Source organism: Bos indicus, chromosome 9 (assembly GCF_029378745.1).
Source record: "Bos indicus isolate NIAB-ARS_2022 breed Sahiwal x Tharparkar chromosome 9, NIAB-ARS_B.indTharparkar_mat_pri_1.0, whole genome shotgun sequence".
Classification (NCBI taxonomy): domain Eukaryota; kingdom Metazoa; phylum Chordata; class Mammalia; order Artiodactyla; family Bovidae; genus Bos; species Bos indicus.
In genome coordinates this window covers 71,178,431-71,203,777 of record NC_091768.1, presented here as the reverse complement: position 1 = coordinate 71,203,777, position 25,347 = coordinate 71,178,431, and the positions used below count along the sequence as shown (strand labels likewise).

Sequence of the window (25,347 nt, the reverse complement as noted above, 5' to 3'; positions counted from 1 at the left end):
CTCTTACACAAAAAAGGGAAAAAATTCAGTTGTTCATTGAGTCCTGCCCAACTCTGCAACCCCATTTACTGCAGCTTGCCAGGCTTCTCTGTCCATCATTTCTTGGTGTTTGCTCAAACTCATGTCCCTTAATCAAGGGCTTTGTGCCATTATACTGCCCCATGATGGACAGGTCCATGGGGTTGCAGTCAGACACAACTTCATGAACTGAGAATAACAAAGGCCAAAGCAAGCCTTCCTAGCACTAATTTCGAGAGCGGCCAGCGAAATCAGTATGAAAATGCACATTGCAGTAATTCTATTTTTCCTAGCCTGAATTACACTATTTCCCATAAAAGATCAAACATATGGTTTTCCCACTGCATAAACACACTCAAACGGCACCAAATATACAGAGAATCTATTAAGACATATAAAGAAACTGCAATTAAAACTAATTCCTTTTCCCATGTGCCCTGTCACTGCATACTTAGACTGGTAAACTAAGAGAAACTCAAAGTACCCCACTTGGTTATCTATACGGGAATTTCATATTCCTACAATCTCAACTTGACTGAGGCTTCAAGTACACAGATCACCATTGCCTTTCCGTGAGAATTTTGGGGACTTGAGTACATGAAAGCACATGTTTCTGTGACTGATATTTAAACAAGAAACCCTGACCTACCCTAATGGGCTGTACAAAAGCACACCTGCACTTCACGTACCTTCTAGTGCCCCACAGCCTAAATCCAATCCAGTTCCCTTTGCATGTTGCTGATTTGTCCAGTTTACTTTTCTAGGCTATAGATTAGTCTGTCAGTCATAAACACCCACCCAATAAAACCCTGACCATCACCAAGCCTATCTTCACTTGGGCTCTACTTGCCAAATGAAATTACTTACTGGTTGGGAAAAATGCTTTCACTTAGAAAGCAGGACAAACAGCATGCATCCAGTTATTTTACAATCAATCTTTTGTCCTTCATTAACACACCTTAATTTTCCTGCCCCAAATAAAAAGCCAGAGATGGAAAACAAGAAATCAGTTTATTTCATCATTTCTTGCATTTGAAGTACTCCTCGATGACATCCTTGGCCTGAGATTCTTTGCCATAGTCCTAAAAAACAAATGTGATTTTACTAAAATTTACAAACTCCCAAGTTGTTAGCACCAGTTAGTGAAGCTTTACCAAAAAAAAAAAAAGCACACCTTATTAAGTATTTCCCACCATTAAAATGCCTTGTAGCCATTTTCAGGGACCTTAATGACTTCAATGTCTTTAAGGCTCGTAACATGGCTTTCCTATTGCCAGCATTTTCTAAATTTCTGCAGAAACACATTCAGGTTAGCAGATTCTTTGGCTGGCTTAATTATGGCTTATTTCCTTTTTCTGTAAGAAAGACTTTATGTCTGTTGAGAATTACACATTTGCTTTTAAGACTTATTACAGGGTTAACTCTGTAATTATTGACCAGGAGATTTTTGCTGAAACTAACACCTGTGGCCTGGCCAAAAATTGTTATTTCATTTACACTTTGAGAACTATTACATTCAATATTTATATCTGATACAACTGTATTATCCAGCACCATGAGTTTCATTTTCACTTTCTATATCAGAATCAATCACTAAGATGTTTTTGCTTGTTTTGAATCTGCCTGTAATGTGGGAGACCCGGGTTTGATCCCTGGGTCAGGATTACCCCTGAAAGAGAATGGCTAGCCACTCCAGTATCCTTGCCTGGAGAATTCCTCGGACAGAGGCTCTTGGTGGGCTACAGTCCGTGGGGTCACAAAGAGTCAGATATGACTGCATGACTAACACACTGAAAAACAATCATCTGACACACTAACGTCACTTGGACAGAAGGTATCTACATAAAACTCATTCAAATATTCACACAAAATTCCACGTTGTGTCATTTCTGACAATTTTACCGTAACTTGTTTGTGTTTGTAATATACACAAGGATAGGACAAAAATCTAACCACAAAATTTAACAGTCATACTTTGTATAATGAACCCTAGATCACTTTTAAGCTTTTAAGTTTTGCATGGTAATGTAACTAGTATTACTTCTCCAAACAGACATGGTTACCCAGTACAACATTTATGCCAGACATAAATATCAGCTTACCTTAACCACCACACAACTGCAACCAACCACTTTACGAGGTTTCCCCTCTCTGTCAATTTTACAGAGGCCTACCCATTCCCCTAGTTTCTTGTTGTCATCAACCTATTAGAGGGAATAAGAACAAAAATAAATCACCACACAAGTAGGCACTAATACTACTGACAATACATTAGATGAAAGGTGGCTGTAGTCAGATAGGGTGACATGGCAGTTTCCTCACCACGGTTCAGTAGAGGGAGCCAGTTGTCATCATGTACAGCCCAAAGAAACCTATCAATACCCTACGCAGGTTATTCTGTATCAACGTAAAGCTAGCATTTAAATCTTCAGGAATAAAAATGCTTCCCTAACTAGCTTTAGCATAGCCAACAAATGCCAAGTTTGTGATGCTTTTCAGACCTGCAGAAGAGTTCTTTACAAACTTTCTCTGGTATGACAAAAATTATGGATAACCTTTATGTGGACACACGTCTGTAACTGGCCTAATTTACAATAAGCTGATTTCTCTTTCACAAAAACAAAATCCAAAGAGTAACTTACCTTAATCAGGTTGATTTGATGCTCAGCACAAAGGGCCTCCACCAACTTGACATACATAGGCTCATCACAGTTGGATGCGAGCACACACAGATGGGCTTGGCGCCTGAAATGCAAAATCCAACAGAAGCTAAAATTTGGGTCTAAATCCACCTGCAGTCTGTAAGAGAATTATCTTTGCACTGGATACACTGGCAAAAACCTAACCAGGCATTGGAGAACACAACTTCAGTTTGAAGTAGCTGCCAGAAAGCATATTATTTCTTTACTTCGATCTGTCTATAGAACCACCTAATCTTCAAAAACTTGTAAAACTCTAAATTTCACATATAGCAACTGCTTAACTGTTACCTGTTACTGGGCCCAGTCTAATATTGCACAGTATTTTCCTGCAGAATAGTAAAGTAGATTCTACCAGCTTTCCAAGAAAGGCTGGTTCCACTGGCAAATTTACCCCAAATTAATAGATTTAAATTCACTCAGCTTGCTGCTGCTGCTACTAAGTCGCTTCAGTCGTGTCGGACTCTGTGCAACCCCATAGACGGCAGCCCACCAGGCTCCCCCGTCCCTGGGATCTTCAGGCAAGAACACTGGAGTGGGTTGCCATTTCCTTCTCCAATGCATGAAAATGAAAAGTGAAAGTGAAGTCACTCAGTCGGTCCGACTCCTCGCGATCCCATGGACTGCAGCTTAGTGGTCCTTAATTTTGGCTTTAAATCTTAAACAGTTGTTTTGCCAAGATAACCAGCCCAAAGACCTCACTGAGTAAATTTACAAGTATTTCTCATCCACATTGACCCCTACAGCTACTACTAACTGCTGCTGCTGCTGCTAAGTCGCTTCAGTCGTGTCTGACTCTGTGCGACCCCATAGACAGCAGCCCATCAGGCCCCACCATCCCTGGGATTCTCCAGGCAAGAACAATGGAAACTTCATGCTAAATCCAAATGTTTCTGCCACAGTAAAGTGGTTTAAGTCTCCAAAGTTCAAAATGAAGGTTCCCATCTATTCCCGAACTAACAGTGAAATTAGTCCCCAAATCTACAGGTTTGTCAGACTATGCGATTTCACTCATAGAAGGAGTGAAGGGGTATCCGACAACTTAAGTCATCATTCAAACACTGTAGTTTTACTTCAAGAATCAAACGTTCATCCCCATTCAAAACCCACACACTCAGCGGGCCATTAGAGTTCTGAGCTGATACCTTTTCCTATGTTTCCTGTAGAACGGATGTCATTCAGAACTTTTGTGCTAACACCATGAACTTCACGCTTTCTTCCCTCGGCTGCAGTTTTGCTCCGGTTCCAACAACCCACAGTATTGAGACTGATACACGTACTTGTCTAAAGCTTTCGCAGCTTCGCGAATTCCACGTGCTAAGCCATCGTGGATGAGGGCGGTCTTCAGTACCTCTTGCAGAGCAGTATTAACGTCCATTACACCTCCAGCAGCAATGCTAAAAAACAAAAATTTGAAGTTTTTTAATGTGGTAAATTCTCGCCCACAATCTAACGCCTTGGACTCGGCAGTCATCAGCAAGGTAGGCCAGATGCGCTTACGGCTCCAGGGCACATCTAGAAACCACGCGACTGGGTCCAGGCCCACGCTTTGCCCGCCCCACCACCCAGCCCTGGGCTCACCCTTCCTCGGCCATGGCGGTGGGTTACGGGTGGAGCCGAATCTTGAATGCACTGCAAAACAAACAGCAATAAGTTAAAGAAATGATCCCGATTAGCCCCACATACTCAACGCCAACTCCAAGTAAAATGCAGCCACACTGCATAACCAACACCCTTACTTTGCCTCACTCACCCCGAGCCTCCGCCTCCGCGCGGCTCCGCGGCGGCAGGGAAAGAGAACGACTGCGCCCGCATGACGGTATTTAAGGGTTTCCCAGGACCCCTGGGCGCGTGCGCACTCCCTTCTATGGAAGAGCTGGCTCTGGCAATGCCGGACCTGGAGAATTTCTGTTTCCGGATTGAGGCGGTCCTGAGACAGGACTCCTACTAACTTTCTGACTCTGCTCGGCCGGTCATTGGCTCACGAAGCAGGCACTAGCGCGGGCAGCTTCTTAACGTCATTTCCCGCTGGAGGCGCGGCCTGCGGAGGCCCAGAGAGCTTCTTCTACGGAGCGCGAGAAGGGCCCGGCTCTGCTGTCCGCGCGATCTTTTAAAGCTCTGGGAGCCCAGGCACCCCAGGCTGAGGTGGAAAACTAATTTTAACCCTTGCTGCTGCTAAGTCGCTTCAGTCGTGTCCGACTCTGTGCGACCCCATAGACAGCGGCCCACCAGGCTCCCCCGTCCCTGGGATTCTCCAGGCAAGAACACTGGAGTGGGTTGCCATTTCCTTCTCCAATGCATGAAAGGGAAAAGTGAAAGTGAAGTTGCTCAGTCGTGTCCGACTCTTCGTGACCCCATGGTCTGCAGCCTACCAGGCTCCTCCATCCATGGGATTTTCCAGGCAAGAGTACTGGAGTAGGGTGCCAAATTTTAACTCTTACTACGCAGTACTTGTAATTTCCTGCCGACCCCGCTAACTGGGCCTCCCTGAGCGGCACACTCTCGCTTCGTTTCTAAGTCACTCTGAATGTTCGTGATTTGTCAGTCTGTGGGTGATTGCGCGCGTGCTTGTGTGTCTGTGTTTTCCTGAAACGACAGCCAACACGTTTTCGCTACTTCTGAAGCGCATCTCAAATTCCACTTTGCTGACCACTGTTAAGTGAAACCCCTGGCCAGCCTAATGATTGGTTACGGTTCCCTAATGTAGTTGGTTCTAAAAGAAGTTTTGGTTTGGGGGTTTTTGTTTTTAGGGTTTTGTTTTGTTTTTAACGCTAAATTGCCCCGTGGATTCGTAATCCCGCCCAAATCGGGATTCAGCAGGTGCATTTGAAACACAGTGTACCAAACATAGGGACAGGGTCTGGGAATACAGAGAAGAAAACGTAGTCTTTGAGAAATCCGGCGTTAATTTCGCCTTCCAGGACTGGCGGAGTTAGTGGAATCTTCTCTGAGAAGTCAGTTTTAACTTTGACTTTCTCAGAAAGCAATATTCTGAATTTTGCATTGACTGACCATTCCCCCACCAGCATTTCGAACGCTAATGAAATACATGGTAATGAAATACAGCCTGATGTCATTTCTTGTGTTCTAACTTCCTCTTCTGACAAGTAGCCACGACAGCAATTATTAAGCGTTTGATAGGTGCTGCTGCTGCTGCTGCTAAGTCGCTTCAGTCGTATCCGACTCTGTGCGACCCCATTGACGGCAGCCCACCAGGCTCCCCCGTCCCTGGGATTCTAGCACCCATGAATCCAGCGAACAACGAAGAACAAACAGATAATGTTAAATTTTTGAGTACTGTGGAAAAAAAAACAAAAACAAAAAACAATGAGTAACGTGTTCAGAGTGTGAGGTAGAATTAGCCAGAGTAATGATGTAATGGAATTTTAATCCATGTTGTTCAATATTAACTTTCAAGCTTTTGTTGTATACATGTTGAACCTACTTATTTCCATCCATAGCTCATCCTAAAAAGTTGTTCACTTATTCACTTAACTATTGAGCTTTTGGGAGGTGAGGAACAGAGTTTATAAAGATGAGTATATTTATTCCTGCTGCTTTCATGTTTGTGGTGAGATTAAGATTTGCGCCAAAGTTGATAACACCTGAAGGCCTCAGGGGAGTTAATAGCTAGAGTCACTCTCATACTGGCAGATTATAACGCTTAAACAATGTATACAAATATGTGTCTGAAATACCTATGAAAAATAAATTCTAAAGTTTGTGTGTTTTAGAAACGTTAATGATAATAGGTCATTTTGTTTAGATGTCAGTTTATGTACTAATTATTATATTTTCTCCCTTAAGTATCATCGAAACTTCATATGGTAGTGGTGGTGTTAGCCCTTTTAATGGGGAAAGAAACTTAGGCTTAAGGAGTTGCCCAAGCTACACAGCTAGTAAATGTGGAAACTGGTATTTGAGCCCCATTGACTTCAAAGCTGATGCTTCTAAGCCTTCAGCCATTTGGATGATTGCCCAAATGTGGGACGGAGATCAAGATTTCAAAGATAACTCTTGACATCTCACATTTGGCAATGATACCACTGGTTCTACCTTCATCATGTAAAAAATCACATAAACAGAGAAGGGGAATATTGCAGTGTCAAGCAGAAAAAGACACAACAGTAGAAATCTGAGTTTCTGAATCGTTTAAGTGTAGATGTACTAGTTTGCTAAGGCTGCCATAACAAAGTATGGCAAACTGGTAGCTTAAACAGCAAAGTTATTTTCTCATAATTATGAAGACAGGAAGTTTGAAATCAAGGTATTTGCAGGACTGGTTACCGCTAAGGTGGGGAATCTGTTCCATGCCTTTCTCTTAACTTCTGAGGTTTGCCAGCAATTTTGATGTTCCTTCGTTTGTGACAGCATAACTCCAGTCTTCACAGGATGTTCTCCCTGTGTGCATATCTGTCTCTGTGTCCAAATTAATTATATATAGAATAATTCTATTTCCAAATAAGGTCTTGATATGGGGTGCTGGGGTTGGGACTTTGACCTATATATTTTGTGGGGACACAATTCAACCCACGACAGATGTCAAAAAAGAAGGGGATGAAGAACAGTTTAAATACTAGGAAAGATGTTTGTGTTGAACTGAAAAAAGCTTTACTTAAAAGACCAAAAGTGGGAACAGAAGCTAAACCAGTGCACAGGAAAGATTTTATATCAGGGAGTGGTGGGGCGTAGCTGAGCTGAGTTCAAATTCTGGCTAACTCTGTGGCCTTTGGCAAATGGCTTATTTTTCTGAGCCAGTAAAGTGATAATACTAGAATATTATGAGGAGTAAAAAGAGATAATTGTTAAAAGTGTTCACCACTGCCTGTGAAGTAGTAGCTGTTGTTCAGTCTCAGTCACGTTCGACTCTTAGTGACCCCATGGACTGTAGCACGCCAGGCTTCCCTGTCCATGACCAACCCCCAAAGCTTGCTCAAAGTCATGTCCATCGAGTTGGTGATGCCCTCCAACCATCTCATCCTTTGTCCGCCCCTTCTTCTCCTGCCTTCAATCTTTCCCAGCATCAGAGTCTTTTCCAATGGGTCAGCTCTTCACATGAGGTGGCTGAAGTATTGGAGCTTCAGTTTCAGCATCAGTCCTTCAGTGAGTATTCAGGGTTGGTTTCCCTCAGGATTGACTGGCTTGATCATCTTGCTGTCCAAGGGACTGTCAAGAGTCTTCTCCAGTGACATAGTTACTTACCTTATAAATAACTTCACAGGAGAATACATGGAAAGGTTCTTAATATAACCTTTCTCCTGTCCTAAAGCATCTGGCATTCAGTACCGTGACTTACATATTGGAGTCACTAAACCAGTGTGTACTAAATGAATTCATGAAATGAAATAAGATTAAAGAAGCATCTGGATAGTCAGCACACCAAAAAGAAAGCCATGTTGACATCTACTGTGACAAATTTATGCCTGTTGTGAGCTAGTTGGAGGCTTTGGGAATCCCAGAAAACCACTTTTAATTTGAAAACTTTTAAATGTTTCCACTTTGGGGAGTAGAAATAAATATAATGGATGGAAATGGAAGCTAAAAACATGAAAACAACTCAAAACTATTATCCTGCTGAAGCTCCAGAACATAGGTCTAGCCTTGGCTTATGTAGCATATGATTTTAAACATATTGAAGAAAAATAATTGTAGCTGAAAAATAGCTCTGGCAGAATCCAATTATATCAAAGGACAAATCAAAGGAGAAAGCAGTTGGTGAGAGGAAACACCATAAAAAAGAATAAAATAGATGAATGAGAGTGGAGTGGAATAGATTAATGAAGTTTCTAAGTAGCAGTTTGTAAAAATAATGTGTAAGTTTTCTGAAGTATTACTAAAAATGTTTCCTCAGCCCTTGTTTTTCTTGCTACCAGATGCTACCCAGAGCTGTCTGGGTGCTGTGGCAGCTCACCATAGGCCTGGTTCAGGATTGGTAGGAACGAAACAATTAGAGGCAATACTTAATATTCATGAATAAACTAATTGTAAACCAGCAACATGGGCAATTTATTCACTTGGCCAACATGGAGAACCTGGGTGTGCAAAATTTCAGCTCCCAATACTGCTTCCTATAGACCAGCTCTGCTGTTATCTGTGTAACTTTTTTTTTTTTTTTGAAAAATGGGTCCTGATGCACTAACATGTACTCGACAACTGCAGTTTTTATTGAAGAATCATTGGAATGAAGGCAGGTCTGCTGCTGTGCTTAAAACTTAAAATATTAAAGGGGTGGGGTGGGGGGGGGGGAGTGGGGACTGCTTCCCTGGTGACTCAGACAGTAAAGAATCTGCCTGCAATTCGATTTCTGGGTTGGGAAGACCCCCTGGAGGAGAGCATGGCAACCCACTCCAGTATTCTTGCCTGGAGAATCCCCGTGGACAGAGGAGCCTGGTGGGCTACAATCCCTGGGGTTGCAAAGGCTCTAACACGACTGAGCAACTAAGCACATACATTAAAGGGGAAAAAAAAAGTCCTTCTTACACAACCAGTTTTAACCCCAACAAAGAAGTTAAAAGGCAGACTGTTAGTTAAGAATTCTTCATATAGATTCCACTCTATACTATTTTCTGACTCTGTAGTCTTGGTCAAAGTACTTCTAATCTCTGGGTCTCAAAAGTGCTTCGGCTGTAAAATGAAGCAGAGAATTGATGAGATGCTCTTTAGCACATGGTTTGGACATTCTATGGCATCATTTAAACACTAATTTTAACTTTTAGTAAATGTTGAGCATCTATGTGGTCTGCCATAGTCATTTTGAGATATTGTATGACTTCAGCCACATGACACTTAGCTGTAGTTGCTGTCAGCTTCCCTCCTTTGTCTCTGATTACAAATGGTTTCTTTATTTGTAAATGACAGCTGTTCCTTTTTTATATTAGGACAAGTAATAGAAAATTTGGATAATATTGTATCAATTATAGTTCACTGCATGCAACAGAGTAACCTATGGTCTACCTAACCCTCCCACACCCCCACCCCCTCCCACTACAAAATGAATATACTTTGTAGCAATGAGTTGGCTCTGAGAATAAAAGGGTTTGCTGAGCAATCAGGTTTAGGGAATGATAGAAACAAGGTAACTCCAGAGATTTTGGTTACAGGAACTTTTACAAATTATTTTAAGTTCAGTTCAGTTCAGTTCAGTCACTCAGTGGTGTCTGACTCTTTGCGACCCCATGAATCAGCACTCCAGGCCTCCCTGTCCATCACAAATTCCTGGAGTTCATTCAAACTCATGTCCATCGAGTCCGTGATGCCATCCAGACATCTCATCCTCTGTCATCCCCTTCTCCTCCTGCCCCCAATCCCTCCCAGCATCAGTCTTTTCCAATGAGTCAACTCTTCACATGAGGTGGCCAAAGTATTGGAGTTTAAGCTTTAGCATCATTCCTTCCAAAGAACTCCCAGGGCTGATCTCCTTCAGAATGGACTGGTTGGATCTCCTTGCAGTCCTCAAGAGTCTTCTCCAACACCACAGTTCAAAAGCATCAATTCTTTGGTGCTCAGCTTTCTTCACAGTCCAACTCTCACATCCATACATGACCACTGGAAAAACCATAGCCTTGACTAGACGAACCTTTGTTGGCAAAGTAATGTCTCTGCTTTTCAATATGCTATCTAGGTTGGTCATAACTTTCCTTCCAAGGAGTAAGCTTCTCTTAATTTCATGGCTGCAGTCACCATCTGCAGTGATTTTGGAGCCCAGAAAAATAAAGTCTGCCACTGTTTCCACTGTTTCCCCATCTATTTCCCATGAAGTGATGGGACCAGATGCCATGATCTTTGTTTTCTGAATGTTGAGCTTTAAGCCAACTTTTTCACTCTCCTCTTTCACTTTCATCAAGAGGCTTTTTAGTTCCTCTTCACTTTCTGCCATAAGGGTGGTGTCATTTGCATATCTGAGGTGATTGATATTTCTCCCAGCAATCTTGATTCCAGCTTGTGCTTCTTCCAGCCCAGCGTTTCTCATGACGTACTCTGTATATAAGTTAAATAAGCAGGGTGACCGTATACAGCCTTGGCGTACTTCTTTTCCTATTTGGAACCAGTCTGTTGTTCCATGTCCAGTTCTAACTATTGCTTCCTGACCTGCATATAGGTTTCTCAAGAAGCAGGTCAGGTGGTCTGGTATTCCCATCTCTTTCAGAATTTTCCACAGTTTATTGTGATCCACACAGTCAAAGGCTTTGGCATAGTCAATAAAGCAGAAACAGATGTTTTTCTGGAACTCTCTTGCTTTTTCGATGATCCAGTGGCTGTTGGCAATTTGATCTCTGGTTCCTCTGCCTTTTCTAAAACCAGCTTGAACATCTAGAAGTTCACGGTTCACGTATTGCTAATGCTTGGCTTGGAGAATTTTCAGTATTACTTTACTAGCGTGTGAGACGATTGCAATTGTGTGGTAGTTTGAGCTTTCTTTGGCATTGTCTTTCTTTGGGATTGGAATGAAAACTGACCTTTTCCAGTCCTGTGGCCACTGCTGAGTTTTAGTGCTTCTCAAACTGGCTTACTATATGACTAAATGAAGATCTTTCACCCTATCCATCACAGTTAAATAATTTAATAAAACACAATAAATATTCATCACTAGTGGTTTTGCAAGACTAACCCTCTTGCAGATAACAAGTGTGAGTCTAAAAAGTTTGGAAACAACTACCTGCAGGTCCTGGAGGATGGCCCAAAGCAGAAGTGGACAGTGGGGTTGGAGACTGACAGCTGGGAAAAGGAGTGGCACTGGCTGCATTCCCATGTTTATGGTTTTCAGTATGAGGGGAGCCTGCAGTCAGCACCATGTGGAACAGCTAATAGTCAGAGGGCCTCAATTTTACTGCCTTGAAAACCAGAGGACAGACTTTAGAGCAAACACAGCTGCCGAAAATGGAGGGGAGGGGTAGTCCCAGAAAGGAGAGAGCCAGAAAGTGAAGACCAGTATTCTGTGTAGTGATTCTGTGTAGAGACTCAGCTAAATCTCTGATTGGCCCCTGTACACACGCGTATTGTTCATTGTTGTTGTTCAGTCACAACGTCCTGTCCAAATCTCTGACACTCTGGACTGCAGCACACCAAGCTCCCCTGGCCTTCACTATCTCCCAGAATTTGCTCAGATTCATGTCCCTTGAGTTTGTGATGCTATCTAATCATAAAGTTTGAGTCAAGGTAGCTTAACTCTGCTGAAATTAGAAAAGAAAAAGCAATCAAAACTCTTTGAAAGAACACAAGAGAATCCAGAGTTTCTACAAAGTATTATTCATGATACATTATTTTTCTCTTATTAATTAAAAATACATACACCTATTAATTAAAAATACATACAACTATTTAAAGCAAAAAATTGTAATACTTACAAAAACTAGAACATAAATAATTGGAAGCTGACACTGGATAACTGGACCTATATGGTGGTAAGGTTCTCATGCTTTGCATAAAGTGCTACAATATTAACTCAAAATAGACCAGAAATGTTAGGAATGTGTTTTGAAAACACTAAGCAACCACTAAAAAATAACACAAAATGACATAGCTAGAAACACAATAGATAAATTCCAATGTAATTCCAAAATTTGTTTTCAATTAGACAAAAAGACCATAATAAAGAAGAAACTAATTAAAAAAAAAAAAAAAACAGATGGGAAGATATAAAACAAATAATAAAATAGTAGACTTACGGGACTTCCCTGGTGGCTCAGTGGTAAAGAATTCGCCTGCCAACGCAGGAGAGATATGGGTTTGATCCCTGGTCCGGGAGGATCCCACATGCCGCAGAGCAGCTAAACCTGTGTGCCACAACTACTGAGCCTGTACTCAAGCCGCAACTGCTGAACCCACGCACCACGACCACCGAAGCCCCCACGCCTAGAGCCTGTGCTCTGCAATGAAGAGTAGCCCCACTTGCCACAACTAGAGGAAAGCAGAAGCATCAATGAAGACCCAGCACAGCCAAAAACAAATAAGTAAATAAAATTTTTTAAAATAGTAGACTTAAATCCCATCCCACCATGTCAATACTCACCTTAAATGTAAATAAGCTATTTGCTCAAATTAAAAAAATAGAGATCATTAGAATGGATTTTTAAAAAATCATATATTCTGTCTATTAGAGATGCATTTTTAATATCCAAGATATGGATAGGTTAAGAGTAAGAGGATGGAAAAAGATCTATACCACGCAACCAATAAACACTGGGTGTGGTTTTAGGCATGTAGTCCCTGAGTGGTGTGTGCAACCCTCCTGATGTGTTACCAAATAACTTAGGGTAAATTCATTTTCTGCTCAAATGAACAGAAGTCACTTATTTTAATAGAAACAGGCAACCTGGATTGATACAGATACTAGGAAGAAAAATAAAGAAGGATGAAGAGACAAAGAGTTAAGGGGCTGTATTTTGGATAGAGGGGTAAGACTGAACTCGAGGTAACATTTAAACAAAGACCATATTATTATTCCATTTTAGTTTGTAAAGAAAAAAAATGTTTCATATGTGTATATATGTCTAGATGAACATATAAAAACATGAATAGATAGTTGTGGTAGGCTGATAATGGATCCTAAAGATATGTCCAAATTCTAAATCCCTGCAAGTTATAAATGTTACCTTTTGTAAAAAAAAGGGGGAGGGGCAGGTGTGATTAAGTTAAATATCTTGAGATTAAGAGATTATTTTGGATTTTGTCTCAGTGAAATTGATCTTGAACTATTGGCTTGCAGGGCTGTGTTATTTTAAGCTGCCAAATTCATGTTATTTGTTACAGTGGGTGCAGAAAAATAAGAACATGATAATATTTTCCATGATAACACTAAGGATCTGGAAGGAGGATTGGAAGGAGAGGTTAGATGTGAGAGGAAGACAGGAGTATGAATATATGTACCACAAAATCTTTATGTAAATTAAAAGATAGTTGCAAAACAAAAATGTACATTTTATGAAAATATATACAAACAAATTTTGTATTAAACATGCAAGAATTATTGTTGATGGGGAGAGAATGGGACTAGGGATACAGAGAAAGAGATGACAACAAATTCAGTTCAGTTCAGTAGCTCAGTCGTGTCCGACTCCTTGCGACCGCATGAATTGCAGCACGCCAGGCCTACAACAAATTAAAAATTCAGTTGAAGGATTGATTGGAAGATGAAGTTAAGGAAACTTCTTAGTAGAGTAATAAGTAAGAGGACCAGTCTAGCAATCCAATAGCTGCTTAAAGAACAGTCTGGAAAGAAAGAACAAAAAAAAAAAGAGAGGGAGAAGGCAGTCATCAAATAAGTAATTCAAGAACATTATCTTCTATGGTTTGATGTTAGATTGGAGCAAGAATGTAGAGTAAAATAAGATTGGAGAAACTGGCAGGGGTTAGATCAAAAAGATTTTGGAGTCCACTTTAAGAAAACTTTGCTAGAGCTAATCCTGTTTAGTGTTTCTACAGGCTCTCCTTACCTACTTGCTTTCCCAGAAATGTTTACATAATCTTCAACACACACTGTAAGACAAGTAAACAGTTCTTCCAATATGTTTCTCTTACAGAATGCATTGCATTATAATAAATTGTTAATCGGTGTCTGTTTTATCTGCTAGAAGGGAGTATATATGTTACCTAAGGGCAGAGACTGGATGGGGCTCACTTATTTTTGAATTCACAATGCCTGGCACAGGAGAGTAGCTCAATAGTCCTAAGTTATTGTATTTTATCTTGGCCCCAAATTAAGAATTTTCCATTCCTTAAACTTTAACCCTTCCCAAACAGTAAATCAGTTGAAGATAAGTGAAGCCTCTATTTTTTTGTGCCAGAAAATTGTAAGGGTGAGAATAACATAGCAGGCTTCACTTTCCAGAGCCAAGCCCTTCACATACTTTATCACCAGTGCTCACAACCACTCTCCATGACAGGCATTACAATCCCAGTCACACAGATGGAGAAACTGACCTGTGACGCAGTCACAATCAGCTAGTACAGTCATCCCTGGATATCCAAGGGTATCTGTTCTGGGACCCCCAACACCCCAACACAGATGCTGAAGTCCCCTATATAAAATGGCATAGCCTTTGCATATAACCTATAGCACATCCTTCTATGTGCTTTAAATCATTTCTGGATGATTTATAATACCCAATGCAATGTAAATGTTATAAATGAAATTTAAATAATTTACAAATAGTTGCTTCTGCTTGGCAAATTCAAGTTTCACTTTTTGGAAATTTCTAGAAAAAAATTTTAAAAATATTTTCAATTTCCTTCCTCCTTATTTCAATCCCAGGAATGCAGAAGGAGGGTATGTCCCACTGAGGACAAGTGCCTGAACTGAACCTCGAGCCTCTCCTTCCAGAAGTGGTTCTCCCAGCAACTCCACCATGTGTCTTCAACATTCATTATAATTCTTGCAATTTTTTTTTTTTAAACTCAGAGTACTTCACATCAGTTAATTCATTTCCAGGTTACTAATGTCTGGCTTCAGTGGTTACAAACACTACGCCATTCACCCATTCTAAAGAATAACTCACTCAATAAAATGTCCTGGCTACTCTCCCCTTCTGAGATGGGCTGCATTCTGCCTATGGAATATGCATCTCTCTAAATAAACTTGATTTTACTTAAAAAAAAAAAAAAAGAGTCGTTATAAACCTAATTTTCTAATTCACATTTGCATTTTTAAATTTCACAGTCGTGTCCGACTCTTTGCGACCGTGGACTGTAGCCCACCAGGCTCTTCTGTCCATGGGATTTCTTAGGCAAGAATACTGGAGTTGATTGCCATTTCCTTCTCCAGGGGGCCTTCCCCACCCAGGGATGGATCACACGTCTCCTGCATTGCAGGTGCATTCTTAATCACTGAACCACCAGGGAAGCCAGTTTTTAATTTTATGTACTACCTATCTTTTCTGTGTCTACATAAGCTTCCTTTCTTACTCTTGGTATTCCTAAATTTTACTCATTTTAAGATATGGGGTTCAGTTATATGAAATACAGACTCATTTTTATTTTTCTTTCCCATACAGAAAGAAAATGGACAAGACATGAGTATTTGTGGACAGAACAGGTCCTGGCTGTTGGTGGATAACAGGCTGAGCCTTAAAAAAAAAAAAAAAAAGTCATTGCTCCGCCCCCTCTCCGCTCCGCCTCCGGGAGCTACTCGCTGTTGTCCAGGTCTGCGTGGAATTCTGAGGCGCGCTGTCCTTAGGCAATCAGGGATGTCTAGGCCTCGCTGAGCGGTGGCCGTCTGCGCTTCTGCTCGTTCGAGGTCGAGTCCCAGGGGCTTGGACCCGGGAGCCGCCGAGACCGCGCACCGCATATGGACTCACCGGGAGACCCCGAAGGCCCACGCCCCCCAGGAGGTGACGGAGAGCCGGAGGCCAGTTGCACCTCTGTGGCTTGGGTTCTGTGTCTTTAACAGCGATTGAATTGCTTTTAGCTTGGTTTGTTTTAGAGAGATTGGAAAAGGCAGGGTCCTGGCAGTGGGTATTTTTTCTCCCTGGAAAGGGTTAAAGTTTGGATACTGGCGTGACAGGATGTGGTCTCTGATGACTTTCTGTGGCTCTACTTTTAAGTAGTTTGTGTTTAAGAATGCATTCAAATAAGAATGCCCTTTAGGAAAGTGCAAATGGTGACAGTTCCAGCCCCACTGTTATCCCCCTAACCCTTTTAACTCTTTCAGTTCCTTTCCTCGTCCACTACCAAAATTTTTAAAACTTCTTAAGACTTGCTTCTGTCTCACAGATTTAATGGCAACCTCTGAAAATACAGAAAATACAAAATATATTTTCTTAAACTTCTTTTCTTTCAAAACCATGTATAATTTAAAAATTGCAAATAGATTTACTGGGTGTTTGGAACTGAGTAATTGACCTGATGTCTTTAAATTAAATGGTAATTTAGCCCTGGGAATAAATATTAAGTTAATTGATGCAGAAGACCAGTAATTACTGTAAAACACTACTGATTTATAGATTTATGACACTTGTTTTTCCAGGAGCTGCCACTGTAAGTATTACTTCTCCAATTGAATGATTTAGTTTGTTTTTTCCTACTTACACTTCAATAATTTTTCTGCTGTTCAGTCAGTAAGTCATGTCTGACTGTTTCAGATTCCATGGACTATAGCCGGCCAGGCTCCTCTGTCCATGGCATTCTCCAGGCAGGAATACTGGAGTGGTTGCCATTTCCTTCTCCAGGTGATCTTCCTGAGCCAGGGATCGAACCACATCTCCTGCTTGGCAGGCAGCTTCTTTGCCACTGAGCCACCTTAATAAACCACTAACAGGAAGTGATTAAAACATGATTGAGTCCATGTAGCATATGAAGCTAGTAACCTGTGAATGTGGACTTCCCTGGCGGCTCTGACAGTAAAGGATCCACCTGCAATGAAGTAGACCCGGGTTTGATCCCTGGGTCGGGAAGATCCCCTTGGAGAAGAGAATGGCTGTCCACTCCAGGATTCTTGCCTGGAGAATTCCATGGACAGAGGAACCTGGCGGGCTACAATCCAAGGGGTCCCAAAGAATTGGATACAACTGGGTGAGTAACACTTTCACTTTTCAACCTGAGAAAGTACATTACTTCAGAGGATAGTACCATTTGGAGAGCATCCTGTGACCTCATCATTCTTGAAAGAATCTATTAAAGGTGAAACAAATAAGCCTTAAGGTGAAGGCAAAACAAAGCAGATGGTTTGATAAATTCTGCACTGAAATTCTAATAGGGAATAGTAATGCAAATGAAAGTGATATGTTTTGAAAATTGCAGTGATATACAAGGATTGTGTTACATTAGACCAAATATGCTATATTCAAAATAGCCTTTAGCTCAGCAGATATTACCTTCAGAGTACATTGTCTGTACACAGAAATGACATTTCTGTACTTTGATCAGTAGCCCCAATTACCGTATTTAATTGCAGCCTATTTGCTTTCAAGGTGATGGCCCTCCAGGAGGTGCAATGGAGACATCCAGGCGGCTTTCAAGAGAACAGATTTTTGTACTGATATCAGCAGCTTCCATTAACTTAGGTTCCATGATGTGCTATTCTATCCTTGGACCCTTTTTCCCCAAGGAGGTAAGACATTTTGATATTCATATGAACTATTAATGTTTTTAAAAAGCCTTTGACAAATTTCACTTGACAGTATGGAGAATGTGAAAACCTGCATATAGCAAAGATAATGTATAGAACTTAAGCCAACAGAAGAATTCTTATAGAATATTTGATACTAGAAGGAAAAAAAATCAGTCATAATAACATCATCTTGAGAAGTAATTCACCTAAATATAATTGACCTTCTGAAGATTGCTTTGCTCATCATGAAGTTTGATTCATCTGTTTGGCTTCTGCAACCGATAAAAAAGAAAAAAAAAGGAAGTGCACTGAATAACTGAGATTTCAATGTTATTGCGAAAGATCTATATTAAGACAGTGACAGCTTCCTGGATTTTGGGTTTATGAATATTTTGGAATTAGGAAGGCATGGTCCACTCCCTTTTCTGAGTTGAATTTTGTATGGAATCTAGTTGCAATATTTGTGCCAAGGAGGAATTCTGATTAATATTGATCAGGTCCTTCTAATCATAGCATTTTATGTGATGTTCGGGTCTATGGATAATGGCACAGACATGAAGGAATAACCCCTAGAGGATCCACCTGAAATCTGGAGGTTGGTGAGGTGCAGTATGGAGGAAATGACACTGTCTTGGCTGGGTGTGGACAATATGCCTGTGTGTTCTGCTTCGTGCCGTCTTTGAAAGCCTCAGCTCATGATGCAGGGGTCCTTCCCAGTCCTCTGACTTCTTTGATAACATATGGTCCTTCCTTCTGTGTGCTACAAAAGACAATAAACATGGCTTCTCTGCTAAAAGAACAGTAGTACAACCCTGTACCCATTAAGTTCTTTTTAGTTTTCAGTGTACTTCCCAACATGTTTATCCCATTTGGTTTCTGGAGCAACTCTGTAAGATAGGCAGAATAGTCAGAATCTCATCCTATTGCAAATGAAGAAACAGACCTCAAAGTTAAGTGACTGGCCCAGTTCAGTTCTGTTTACTGAATGGGAGTGGGAGGTTCAACCATTTCCCACCTTAGAGTATGCTAGGTATTGGATGTATTAGGGTTGGAAAAAAATTAGGAAAATGTCCCTCTCTCATCGGTCCATTGGGAGGGAAAAAGTATGAAAAGAAAGTTGCAGAGTATTTGAATCTCCTTGAAGAGGATGTCCAAAGTGTAAGGAGACTCTAGGGACGGGAATGGTTAATTTTGTGATGAGTGAGACTGGCAGATGTGGGAGGGAAGGAGAGAAGGAGTAATACTGAAAGGGACTTGGCAGGGTAAGCCCAAGGTGAGTCTTGAGAAATGTTAGTTCCCAAGGTGAACAAGAGAGGCAAGGGTCCTCTAGGTGAGAAACTCACAGGAGACAGTCACGAAATTAGCAAAGTAAATAGCATGTTCTTAGGGAACCATGGACAATGGTGGGGCTTGTGTCTGGGTGCAGTAAGGTCCATGGGAGCTGAGGATCTGAATAGGCAGGTTGGTGCTCAAAGGCAAGGGTCCTTCTATGCAGGTCAAAGATGTCGTCAGTGAGAAGTCATCAGAAATGTTTGGGCAAGACAGATTAGACTGGACAGATATGGATTTGGGGGGAAGAAAATGAGGAATGGAAGCTGTGGAATTAAGACAGAGAAGAACAGGAGTAGTGGCCAACTAGATAGAAAGGCATGTCTGATTCAGCTGGAACTCAGTGAGAGTAACTAGTGTTAGATTCTTCTTAGTGAAATACAGTGGAGAAGGCAATGAGAACCCACTCCAGTATTCTTGTCTGGAAAATCCCATGGACAGAGGAGCCTGGTAGGCTACAGTCCATGGGGTTGCTAGAAGTTGGACACAACTGAGAGACTTGACTTTCACTTTTCACTTTCATGCATTGGAAAAGGAAATGGCAACCCACTCCAGTATTCTTGCCTGGAGAATCCCAGGGACGGGGGAGACTGGTGGGCTGCCGTCTATGGGGTCGCACAGAGTCGGACCAGACACGACTGAAGCAACTTAGCAGCAGTGAAATACAGACAGAGGAAAAGCAGGCTGTGGGTGTGTGCTTTCTTTCTTTTTTTTTAAAGCATTTGATTTAGTTTTTTGCTTGCAAGATGCAGGAGAGAGAGCATTCTAACTTTAAAAGGTATAGACATGAAGAGTGGGCTCTTTTTCATTTTTAATAAAAGCATTAGGGTTGACAAACACACTGGCAAAACTTGCTCTTCCCCCTGTGTATTCTGTTTTTCTTTCCTGTTTTGTTTGTGTTTAGTTGCTAAGTTGTGCCTGACTCAGTGCAATCCCATGGATTGTAGCCTGTCAGGCTCCTCTGTCTATGGGCTTTCCTAAGCAAGAATACTGGAGTGGGTTGCCATTTCCTCCTCCAGGGAATCTTCCTGACCCGGGGATTGAACCCTCATCTCCTGCATTGGCAGACCATTTCTTTACCACTGGGCCACTGGGGAAGCCCCATCATGCTTCTTATTAACGAGCTAATTAGGTCAAGGAAAAACAAGGTCCTTCTTCTTAATTTGTGGTGTAGAATTAATGTTTCTACTCATCCTTTTCCTGGCCCCCTCCTCCTTTGGCAGAGGATAATGAATTTTGCTTTTGACAACCGTTCTTGCCATCCTAACATGCAGCAGGATCCGCATGTCAAAAGCAGTATTCAGTTGCTGCTGTGGTGTGTGATTCTCGAACGTGCTAAGTCCCCATCCCACTTTCACAGAGAATGTGGGAACCTGTGCAAGATGGAAACGGACAGGACTACTATGACCATGACACAAGTAACTTTTGCAAGTCTGTGTCCTCATCTATAAAAAGGGGCCAGCTAAAAGTACATCCCTTACTTGTTTGAAACCATATAGATCAGCATGGCTCATAATGAGGGGCCAATAAATGTTAGTTGCTGTAACTTCTATACATTTTCAGCCAGACTTGAGAACTAATAACTTTCAGATCTATTAAGCAAACAACATGGATATAACTTGACCAATGAATGTTCTTTCCTCATCTATTTTTTGGCCACATCTTGGCCATTGGGATCTTAGTTCCCTAATCAGGATCAAACCTGTGCCTCCTGCATTGGGAACATGGAGTCTTAACCACTGGACCACCAGGGAAGTTATTGTTTCCACATCTCAATCGACCCCTTTGATAACACCTTCCCTTAGAGTTACCTGTTCTATGTGACGACTAGGGCTGCTATGACAAAGTACCACAGACTGGGGACAACAGAGATGTATTGTCTCACAGCTCTGAAGTCCAAAATCATTGTCATTGGTAGGGTCAGTTCCTTCTGAGGGTTATAAGGAGAGGATCTGTCCCAGGCCTCTCTCTTTGGCTTGTAGGTGGGCAACTTCTCCCTGTGTCTTCTCACATTATCTTCCCTCTACACGTGTCTCTCTGAAGGCACTTCCCCTTTTTACAAAGATACGAGTAATACTGGGTTAGACTCCACCCTTCGTGACGTCTTTCAACTGGTTACTCCCGCAAAGACTTTCTCTCCAAATAAGGTCACCTTCTAAGTTGCTATGAGAAACCTAGACAGTGTATTTAAAGCAGAGATACCACTTTGCCAACAAAGATCCATATAGCCAAAAGCTATGGCTTTTCCAGTAGTCATGTGAAGATGTGAAATTTAGACCATAAAGAAGGCTGAGTGCCAAAGAATTGATACTTTTGAACTGTGGTGCTGGAGAAGACTCTTGAGAATCCCTTGGACAGTGAGGAGATCAAACCAGCCAGTCCTAAAGGAGATCAATCCTGAATATTCATTGGAAGAACTGATGCTGAAGCTGAAGCTCCAATACTTTGGCCACCTGATGCAAAGAACTGACTCATCGGAAAAGACCCTGATGCTGGGAAAGATTGAAGGCAGGAAGAGAAGAGGGTGACAGAGGATGAGATGGTTGGATGGCATCACTGTCTCAATGGACATGAGTTTGAGCAAACTCCAGAAAATAGTGAAGGACAGAGAAGCCGGACATGTTGCAGTCCATGGCGTCACAAAGAGTCAGACATGACTTAGTGACTCAACAACAACAACAGCTGAAGTACTGAGAGTTAGGACATCGGCATAAGAAGTTTGAGGGACACAGTGAGCCCCCTGGCACCCCCTGATGCTTGGTGTGGTAGAAACATGGACTCCATGTTCCTGTCTACATACAGAATAACCTTTGGCTAGGATGCCAGTGAAGACATTTTTAATAGTGAGAGCTCTCTTTTCTCTATACCGTTATCTCATATGATGATTAGTGATGGAAGATCAGATCAGATCAATCACTCAGTCATGTCCGACTCTTTGTGACCCCATGAATCGCAGCAGACCAGGCCTCCCTGTCCATCACCAACTCCCAGAGTTCACTCAGACTCACGTCCATCGAGTCCATGATGCCATCCAGCCATCTCATCCTCTGTTGTCCCCGTCTCCTCTTGCCCCCAATCCCTCCCAGCATCAGAGTCTTCTCCAATGAGTTAACTCTTCACATGAGGTGGCCAAAGTACTGGAGTTTAAGCTTTAGCATCATTCCTTCCAAAGAACTCCCAGGGCTGATCTCCTTCAGAATGGACTGGTTGGATCTCCTTGCAGTCCAAGGGACTCTCAAGAGTCTTCTCCAACACCACAGTTCAAAAGCATCAATTCTTTGGCACTCAGCCTTCTTCACAGTCCAACTCTCACATCCATACATGACCACAGGAAAAACCATAGCCTTGACTAGACGAACCTTTGTTGGCAAAGTAATGTCTCTGCTTTTGAATATGCTATCTAGGTTGGTCATAACTTTCCTTCCAAGGAGTAAGCATCTTTTAATTTCATGGCTGCAATCACCATCTGTAGTGATTTTGGAGCCCAGAAAAATAAAGTCTGACATTGTTTCCACTGTTTCCCCATCCATTTCCCATGAAGTGATGGGACCGGATGCCATGATCTTCATTTTCTGAATGTTGAGCTTTAAGTCAAAGAAATGGTTAATCCTGAGTCTCATCAAATTATGGGCCCAAATGCCACCCAAGCAGTTTCTGGAATGCTCTAGGTTCAACTTCTCCACTCTCTCCCACAACCAGGCACTTAGGGACTGCACTTCAGGGGTAGGTAGTGCTTCCCAGAGTGAGAGGGCCTTCCCTTCCTATAGTTTAGCAATGAAAAGTAGAGTTCACCTGGACTTCCCTGGTGGTCTAAGAGTTAAGACTGTGCTTCCACTGCAGGGGATACAGATTCAATCCCTAGTCTGGAAGTTTCACAAGCCATGTGATAGGGCCAAAATTAGAAAAAGATAGAGTTCACCCATCTGGTTTCCTGTGGTATGATGCTTTGAGAAATGTAGGATTTATTTAGAAACACAATGTAAGAATATATATTTTTAAAGACAAGGATTGAATGGTTATCATAACTTACTATAGGAAGTGATAAACTTATTTTTTATCTTAAAAAATGTAGTTAGAGTGAAAAGATAAATAAATAGAATTAAGGCTGTTGTGGATGACAGATTTTAAAGGGAGTATGTGTGTACACACACATTTCTGTATTCAGAGTAGAGTGATTTGTGGAAGAGCTGAAGCCCTGGCAAAGGATGAATCTAAGTCACATCTTCTAACTATAAATATTCACTGCTGGCTCCTATGTGATGCATAGAAGGTGCTGGATAAATGACCACTGACTGCCTGAGAGGACAGATGTGTGTTTCAGACTTAGTGCTTCATGGTTTGCCAAGTTGCCAATCTTATCTCAAAAAATTAAACTCATATTTTAACCTCTTAAATGGTTATAGCTAGAACCTGGTCTAAGGATCCACCATAATTCCAAGGTTTTAGAAAGGTTTTCAAACCTCTGTCTGTTCAGTTGTACAACACAACTAATAGTAGCATTTGAAGTTCAAAAGAAGCAGTTTTAGAATAAACATTATATCATCTATAGCAATTAGAGAATGTAATGGCAACCCACTCCAGTATTCTTGCCTGGAGAATCCAATAGATAGAGGAGCCTGGCAGGCTACAGTCCCTGGGGTCATAAGAGTCGGACACGACTTAGTGACTAAAGCACCAGCAGCAGCAGCACCACCACGTGTAGCAAATTTAGGAGCAATGATAGAGTAGTCTATAAACAATCATAGGAATCATTGATGGGTGATAAATTACTCCAAATGTTTCAGCAGCATGTTGGGAGGAGAGGGAGCTTCTTTCATCTGTGTCATTGATGTCAGGAAAGGAAACTTTATCTTCTATGAACTGTTAGGTAGTTGGTATTAGAAATAGAGAACTGAATGGTCTGAACGGTCCTTGGGATGACTCATGTACTAGCTTAAGGAACTTTCTGTTAGATTTTTTTGACCAGCAAAGTAAAGTGGTTGTTTGGGGGTTTTGGGTTTTTTTAGTGGCATTTGATCCTGTAACTAAATGTGATATTGAGTTGGAAAACCTTCCTCCCGTGTGTTTCACCTTTATGCTCACACTGCTACCACACTCACAACACATTTGACACCAGATGTGTAGGTCTTGGAGAAGGCAATGGCACCCCACTCCAGTACTCTTGCCTGGCAAATCCCATGGACAGAAGAGCTTGGAAGGCTGCAGTCCATGGGGTCGCTGAGGGTCGGACATGACTGAGCGACTTCACTTTCACGCATTGGAAAAGGGAATGGCAACCCACTCCAGTGTTCTTGTCTGGAGAATCCCAGGGACGGGGGAGCCTGGTGGGCTGCCATCTATGGGGTCGCAGAGTCGGACACAACTGAAGCGACTTAGCAGCAGCAGTGTAGATCTTTTCCCCACACCAAGCAATTCTCTGTGACACCAGTTGGATGTCCTGCCATTCAATTCAGTTCTAATGCTGATCTGTATTAGGCCAGACCCCACAAATTAAGAGCTCAGTCCCACAAGACTGCCCTCCACTTCAGATGCCAATTGCAAGTAGTAGGTCTCCATGTTACCCCCAGCTTCCATCCAACTTGGCTACAAGTTACAGGTTCCCATGTGTTGTGTGTGTGTGTGTGTGTGAAGCTTCTTCAGTCATGTCCAACTCTTTGCGACCCTATGAACTGTAGCCCGCCAGGCTCCTCTGTCCATGGGATTCTCCAGGCAAGAATACTGGTGTAGGTTGCCATACCCTTCTCTAGGGGGTCTTCCCGACCCAGGGATTGAACCTGTGCCTCTTGTCTCCCTCCCATGTGTTAGGGAAATTAAAATGGAGGAAACCTTGTTCAGGCTTCAGAAGCAGGAGAGTGGGCCTCTAACCTACTTCTGACCTGCCTGGACACCTCGGATCCTGCCTCCAAGCACAGCTAGTGCTTAGATAAGAAAAGGAGTGGGTCTTAGAATTCTCGAGCCTCTGAAAATCTGGCCAATCCCTGGGGTCTAACAAAATCCTATGACTCACAAAGTGAAGCAAACTGCAGTGTAAAAGTTAACAAAGAACCCCAAAGCCAGAGCTGCAGCTTTGCATGCAAACTGATGATGATATCAGTTTGAGGCCTGGGATTATAAATGGGAGCCCCCTAACCACAATTTGAAGTCTCACCCATGGGGTGGACACACCACTCAGGACCCTTTCCCATTGCGACTCCAGATTGCTATTAACAAGGGACTTCCCAGCACTGTTCAAGTCTGGATGTAGGTTGTTGGCTCAGT

At 42.0% G+C, this 25,347-nt stretch overlaps 2 protein-coding genes and 3 non-coding genes across 12 annotated transcripts in view; 1 reads left to right on the top strand and 4 right to left on the bottom strand.

Moving 5' to 3' along the window:
• Positions 1 to 1,010: 1,010 nt before the first annotated feature.
• On the bottom strand, positions 1,011 to 4,510 carry RPS12 (ribosomal protein S12). Of its 2 annotated transcripts, none has more exons than XM_019967458.2 (6): positions 4,471 to 4,510; positions 4,299 to 4,349; positions 3,998 to 4,114; positions 2,661 to 2,763; positions 2,121 to 2,222; positions 1,011 to 1,100 (listed from the first exon to the last, which is right to left on the bottom strand). In XM_019967458.2, exons 2-6 carry the CDS (start codon positions 4,310 to 4,312, stop codon positions 1,038 to 1,040), a joined length of 399 nt encoding a protein of 132 aa, XP_019823017.1. In that variant the 5' UTR covers positions 4,313 to 4,349; positions 4,471 to 4,510; the 3' UTR covers positions 1,011 to 1,037. The 2 variants fall into 2 exon arrangements, with proteins under 2 accessions (XP_019823017.1, XP_019823018.1); XM_019967459.2 differs by having other exon boundaries at positions 4,457 to 4,475.
• On the bottom strand, positions 1,222 to 1,351 carry LOC139185028 (small nucleolar RNA SNORA33). The gene has a single exon (XR_011568620.1). It is a non-coding gene; the product is annotated as a small nucleolar RNA SNORA33 (small nucleolar RNA).
• Positions 2,304 to 2,380, bottom strand: LOC139185029 (small nucleolar RNA SNORD100). Its single transcript, XR_011568621.1, has one exon. It is a non-coding gene; the product is annotated as a small nucleolar RNA SNORD100 (small nucleolar RNA).
• Positions 3,705 to 3,777, bottom strand: LOC139185023 (small nucleolar RNA SNORD101). Its single transcript, XR_011568615.1, has one exon. It is a non-coding gene; the product is annotated as a small nucleolar RNA SNORD101 (small nucleolar RNA).
• A 286-nt stretch (positions 4,511 to 4,796) lies between the features above and the next one.
• Positions 4,797 to 25,347, top strand: part of SLC18B1 (solute carrier family 18 member B1) — a 54,543-nt gene continuing 33,992 nt past the window's right edge. The window contains exons 1-3 of one of the 7 annotated variants that reach the window (XM_070796179.1): positions 4,797 to 5,118; positions 15,707 to 17,222; positions 17,621 to 17,760. In XM_070796179.1, the coding sequence (XP_070652280.1) occupies positions 17,162 to 17,222; positions 17,621 to 17,760 (201 nt within the window). In that variant the 5' untranslated portion in view covers positions 4,797 to 5,118; positions 15,707 to 17,161. Of the gene's footprint in view, positions 5,119 to 8,979; positions 17,223 to 17,620; positions 17,761 to 25,347 lie in introns of those variants that run through there. The other 6 variants (XM_070796180.1, XM_070796181.1, XM_070796182.1 and 3 more) reach the window with 6 other exon arrangements.